Source organism: Rhagoletis pomonella, unplaced genomic scaffold, assembly GCF_013731165.1.
Source record: "Rhagoletis pomonella isolate Grant_MI unplaced genomic scaffold, Rhpom_1.0 Rhpom_scaffold_00002, whole genome shotgun sequence".
NCBI classification, from domain to species: domain Eukaryota; kingdom Metazoa; phylum Arthropoda; class Insecta; order Diptera; family Tephritidae; genus Rhagoletis; species Rhagoletis pomonella.
The window spans coordinates 80,024,994-80,031,739 of NW_023458556.1; the positions used below are offsets into that span (position 1 = coordinate 80,024,994).

A 6,746-nucleotide genomic window follows, 5' to 3' on the forward strand; every position below is an offset into this window, starting at 1 on the left:
CGTTTTATTTGGCGCAGTCTAATACATACATATATACATTGGTCGAAATAATTATATTTTGGCAAGTTTTGACATACTATTTTTGTTGTTATTTAATTTGGTATTTTTTTGGTAATATAGTTCATTCTTTAACAAAACCCGGGTAAATCCAAGTTTCAAACTTTGTGCAATATTAAAATAAAATTCAACAAACTTTATTAAACATTTCTAGCTTTTTTAATTGGATTTCCTATAAAGATTCTGAGTATGTAGTTTTTTAACCCATTGAATTCTAGTAGAATAAGGTGCAAGTTTCAAATTACTAAAAATTATCGTTGATTTTTTTTAATTTTTTTTTTGTGTCGAAGAGGTTACGGGTTTCTTCCATATAAAAATAAATTGTGTGTATTTGTTATATGGAAGCAAATATTAAAAAAAAAAAATTACCAAAATTAAAAAGCTACAAAAATAATATGTTAAAACTTGTCAAAATATGGTGCGGCTATAATTATTTATTATTATGATATACATACCTAAGTGGGTGGTATTGCAAAGCAGACATTGCTTAACGCGTACATCTCTGGATCAGTCACCTGCTTATCCTTCCAAAATGTTAGAACGTTTGCGTCACTTCTTAGGAATGGAAGCTGCAGATTTTTTATTTTTGTATGTAAATCGGTAGCAGTACCAACGTTAGCTTCAATATCTTGCGATAAATATTCTTTTAATAATTCATCTTCATCATCAAACAATTAGTTGGTTATTTGATGTGCACTTGAATTCGGAGTTGAACAGTTGAATATTATGGCGCAGCAAAGTGTAAGTGAATAACAAATTTTTGTAAAATATAATTTATTAACGTAAATAACTTGATTTTTATAGGAAATGAAAAGAATTCGTGAAGCTAATTGGACTGCTGCTGAAAAGACCTCCTTGCGGGAATACTCACATCAACGTCATTGAGGACAAGACCAATGATGCATCCATGATAATAAAGAAGCAAAAAGCCCAGAAGCAAGCAGGATAGCGATGAGTGCTGCGGGATTTGACAGAGATTTTCCCAAATTTGATGAAATTCGCTGTCAAGGAGTCTTTTCGGGCAGAATGGAAGGCAGCCACAGAAACCAACAACATGGTTGAAGTGCCAAGAGAGCTTTATTCAGAGCATGATAGCTCCTGCTCTAGTGGAGGATACTATTTTAATTGATAGAAACACTTCCCTCGTCGAGCTGCCCAATAACGACAATTCGCTGGTAAGTGACGTAGCTGATCAAATGTGCTGTGAAATAGTGGAAGAAGTTCCAAACTACAACATTGAAGTTGAAGTCGCAGCGGAGCAGTGGTAGATTTCAAAAAAATGTGGTAAATCTCAGGTTTCGGATGAAACATTGTACAAAAATTTACATTTATAATTAAAAAAAAAAAAAAAATTCTGCAAGGTTTCACCTAAATTGCCAACATTTTAATTCGAATTTAAAACAAAATTAATTTTAGTATAATAAAGTGTAAGATTGAAGATGTTAAAAATTGCGTTGAGTTTTGGCAATTTTTTTCCTTGACAGTTTCGAACATATTTTGAAAGATTTCTGCAACCTTTCCGAGTGCTGCCAGCTTTTCTTTTTATCACATCACGATGTAGCGAACAAATGTGGCTCGTTCCAGAAACCGCTACTTGGGATTTGCAGATTTTGACAATTCTCAAGTAAAAGAAAACAACGCTTTAGAAATTTTAGATGCACTGAAATTTGCTAATACTTTCACAAAAATCCCCGGTTTTTATCATTTTCGCTATTAATTCTCTTTATAAATCATATATTTTGCAATTTAACCAGGGTACGAAAATAAACTATATTGTACGTTACTATTTCGTTTCGTTTATTACTTCAACAGTTCAGTACAATACGAAAACAAAACGGCTGAGTTCACTTTGGCGACAGTACATTAAAGTAGTTTAGTAGTTACAGACGAAACAACAAACGAAATGAATCGTGCAGAGAAAAATATATGTACATATGTCTTTACACATATGCAATAACTAAACACAAAACGAATGGCTGCAATGAATAAAAAACTAAAAATGTTTTTTAATTGAATTGGATATGAAAATTTACAAAAAAAAATATTTGTCACGTAATTGTAACGTTTGTGATATCACCCTATGGTACAATTGTCACAAACGAAAAGCAAACGTTTCTCGTTGGGGAAAATGGCAGTGAATCTTACAATTTGTTTCTGACTATGTACAAAACTGTACAAAACCACAAATGATATGATGATCGATGAGCAAATGGGAATTGTTTTGTACAGTTTAATTTCGTACTCTGAATTTAACACAATAAAACCACGTTTGATGCCGAAAAATTGAATATTGAGAAAATTTACTATTTTACAGTTTATTTTATCCTCCCATTCTGCCTGTTGTTAGTGTTTAGTGTTGGACAATTTTTGCTCTTAAAATTAAGAAAATTATGTCGAGCAAAGATAAAACTACTCAAAAACGCGAATATGTGGTGGATTTCAGACCTTGTGTGGTAGATGTGGAAGATGCTCAAAAAAGTGGCAGATATACCACAATGTGGTAGAAGCTGGATCACTGCAGCGGAGGCACCAAAACCAAGGAAGAGTTCTCATTGCCAACGTCTGCGGTAAATACCAAAATATAAACGAAGCGTGGTTGAAGCAGGCAGCGGCAGATACAAAAGGTAAATAAGCATAAAACTACTACATATGCACATTTTTAATTAACTCCAACTTTAACTGCAGGAGTCCTCGAATTCTGATGAAATTCACATGCTGCAAGCTGAGCTTCTTCGAAGTCAAATTCGGCACCAGAGAGCTTTGGAAGACAACGAAAGGGAGTTTCATTATCTCAGCATACAAAATGAGCAGGAATTGCAATCTCTCCGAGTGGAGCTTCACGGCCAACAAGTTGCAAGGCTCTCAGGTGCAATGGTATAAATGATTTCATGTCAAACATATGTACATACATATAAAACAATTAATTTTTAAAGGGTTTCACGATTAACTTTAAAATCATTGGTCCAGCTACATCACGTGTGGCAAATTCTTATTATTGTGCAGCTTGACTGGGAAATTGAGATTGGTGCTTGATTCACCTCACCGGTTGCTGTGGCTGCCTTCCGTTCTGCCCGAAAAGACTTAATTCGAGGCTTTTTTTCCTTATTATCGTGGAAGCATCATTGGTTTTATCTTCAATGATGCTGATGTGCGATTAATAATAATAATAATAGATTGGCGCTTACACATATGTTAGTGTTTGGCCGAGCTTCTCCTCCGACTTGTGGCGTGCGCCTTGATATTGTCACACAAAGTGGAGGGACCTACAGTTTTACGCCGACTCCGAACGGCGATTGTATTTTTTATTAGAAGCTGTTTTTCATGGCAGAAATACACTCGGAGGTTTGCCATTGCCTGCCGAGGGACGACCGCTGTTAAGAAAAAACCTTTTTTCTACATTGTTTGCGATGTTGCTTTGACCAGGGTTTGAACCCAGGTGCTGCGGAGTGGAAGTGCGCACTGCTTACCACTACACCACAGCGGCCAGTTCCGACGTTATAGCTGATATAAAATTCCATGCCTATTGGATGTGCCACGCCCCCTTTTCCAAACTCATATATACCCTAATATAAGTACCTACTATTAAAATGGCTGCGTACGAAATTTCAAGTTCAAGCGACTTATAGCTCCTGAGTTATAGCTGATAAAACATTCCAGGTCCATGGGACGTGCCGCTCCCCCTTTTACAAACTCACTTATATATAGCCTACTATAAGCACCTGCTACAGATACGTCTGCGTACCAAATTTCAATTTTGCAAACTCAGTTATATATGCCTTACTTAAAGCGCCTACCGTAGATATGCCTACATACCAAACTTCAAGTTCTTGGGACTTGTGGTTCCCAAGTTATAGTTGATAAAAGGGTCCACGCCTATGGGATGTGCCACGCCCCTTTTTACAAACTCATGTATATATAGCCTACTGTAAGCACCTACCGCATATATGTCTGCATACCTAACTTCGATTTCATGTGACTGATGGTTGTGAAATTATAGCTGATAAAAATTTCCACGCCTATGGGATGTGCCACGCCCCCTTTTACAAAGCCCTTTATATATACCTTACTGTAAGCACCTACCATATGTATGTATGACTGAATAACAAATTTCAAGTTCATATGACTTATAATTTCGGATTTATAGCTGATGAAATATTCCACGCCTATGGGATGTGCCACGCCTCCTTTTACAAACTCATTTATATATACCTTACTGTAAGCACCTACCATAGTTATGTCTGCATACCAAATTTAAAGTTCATGTGGCTTATAGTTCCGGAGTTATAGCTGATAAAATAATCCTATGGGTTGTGCCACGCCCAATTTTTCAAACTCATTTATATATACCCTACTATAAGCACCTACCATATGTATGTATGACTGAATAACAAATTTCAAGTTCATATGACTTATAGTTTCGGATTTATAGCTGATAAAATATTCCACACCTATGGGATGTGCCACGCCTAGGGTGGCCAGATGCGCTGATTTAATACGCCCGACGTATAAAAAAATCCCAAAATGTTCATCTTTACACATTCATGTTTCTGGCATGCGGGGGACGATATGTACTTGCCGATTTGTTTTACAAAAATTATTTAAAAAGCAGACGTCTCGGTTGCTCAGCAAACCGGTTAATCGTTTCTGCAATTATTTCACATTGATTCTCTAAAATAAATTTTCGATGTATTCTTTAAATGCATAAACCTAAAGGTAAATTTTATTGGAAAAAGTATATTGAAGTTGTGAGTTTGACTAATAATAAAATATAGTTTTAGTAATAAAAACCATAACCACATTTATTTAAAACAACAAAATAAAAAGTAAATTTTGTGTTAAAATTAAAAAAAGACCGTATACGCCTCGCAGACGTAGATTATACTTTTAGGGTTAACGCTTTCAGTACAAAAATTCAACCACTGGTTCTAAAAAATTTGAAATATGTACACCGGCTAATTTTGGATCGTTCAATTTAAAAATCTCATACAAAAATGTGTAAAGCTTTAAGGTTTGCGGTCATTCAGGATCCTTTTTTAATGGTCAGTGATATCCTAGGTGTTTAAGGGATCTCAGCTATTTTTATTTTTTTGCTTTCGTGAAATATATTTCAAAACTATGAATAATACCTCATAACTTTTCCGAATCTCAATTCCACGGAAATATGGTTAATATTTTTCAATAGATTATACTCACTATCGACTTTTCTGGCGCTTTTTACTTTTTTGACAAACACGGTCAACTGCAACTGCAGGTTGCACTTTAGTTTGATATATAGCTCAATTCTGTGGCTGCTACAGATCGGCCTAACTAATTCGTATGACTGAGCAATTATATATAGATACTAAAGGCCTGAACTACAAAACATAGCGACATGTAAAACATCATGCAAGTGCCAGTTTATATCATGTCGCTTATACATGTTTGAAAGTGATATATGAAGACATTGCCGAATAAATTCAAATCAAATCATGCATCAAATTTATGCATGTCAACAAAAGGAACACATGCAACATATTCAGCATTATTATTTACATTGTATATACGGCCGCTGTGGTGTAGTGGTAAGCCGTGCGCGCTTCCACTCCGCAGCACCTGGGTTCAAACCCTGGTCAAAGCAACATCGCAAAAAAAATATAGAAAAAAGGTTTTTTCTTAACAGCGGTCGTCCCTCGGCAGGCAATGGCAAACCTCCGAGTGTATTTCTGCCATGAAAAACAGCTTCTCATAAAAATACAATCGCCGTTCGGAGTCGGCGTAAAACTGTAGGTCCCTCCGCTTTGTGTGACAACATCAAGGCGCACGCCACAAATCGGAGGAGAAGCTCGGCCAAACACTAACATATGTGTAAGCGCCAATCTATTATTATTATTATACGGGAAGAGATTTTCCGAATTTCGCAAGCTCCTACTATAGTAAAATTTATTAAACAATTATCTAATTAAAAATCTATATACCAACGGTGGGCAAACGTGGCTCTTTGAGCCAAATGCGGCGAGCCCTAACCGCCAAAATAACGTAAGCGACATTTTTTTCAAAATTTTAGTTTTGATGCAGAAATGCATCTAGACGCTCTAGGAATATTTCTGCATCAAAAAGAAAATTTTGAAAAAAATGTCGCTTACGTTATTTTGGCGGTTAGGGCTCGATGTATTAAATATTTCTGCATTAAAAAGAAAATTTTGAAAAAAATGTCGCTTACGTTATTTTGGCGGTTAGGGCTCGATATTTCATACATATTTTACATACACACATATTATACATATAAATACATATCTTAGCCCACAGCAATTTGCCAACAAGAAAAGAGCTGATCAAGAAGAGCTGGTTGGAATTTACGCAAATCCCTAAATTGAATTTTATGGTTAGGAAGTTGAAATAGTAAAATGCGACTAATTAAACTTGTAAGAAATAGGTGATTATTCGTTTAGTCAGTGAACTGTGTCAGGATTTGTTTTCTTACATTTTCAATTTTATACTTTTTACAGGTCTATTCTGCGCTGGTAACATAAATTTTATAACCGGTAATTAAAGTGTCTGTCAATTTATAAACCTTTTTCGCATTCTGTGCTCTCTTGTAACCGGTAAATTTGGTTACCATCTCATAAGCTGGTAGCAAAATATTGCCCCGTGAAATATGCAATACAGGAATTTCCACAAATCTTCATAGCTGAGTTGCTGAATATTTTCAC

General features: G+C 35.5%; 1 protein-coding gene across 1 annotated transcript in view; it reads left to right on the plus strand.

Moving 5' to 3' along the window:
• The first annotated feature begins 1,145 nt into the window (after positions 1 to 1,145).
• The window catches only part of LOC118755132, an 8,221-nt gene continuing 2,620 nt past the window's right edge, over positions 1,146 to 6,746 (plus strand). The window contains exon 1 of the mRNA XM_036489979.1: positions 1,146 to 1,232. Within this exon, the coding sequence (XP_036345872.1) occupies positions 1,146 to 1,232 (87 nt within the window). The remainder of the gene's footprint in view (positions 1,233 to 6,746) is intronic.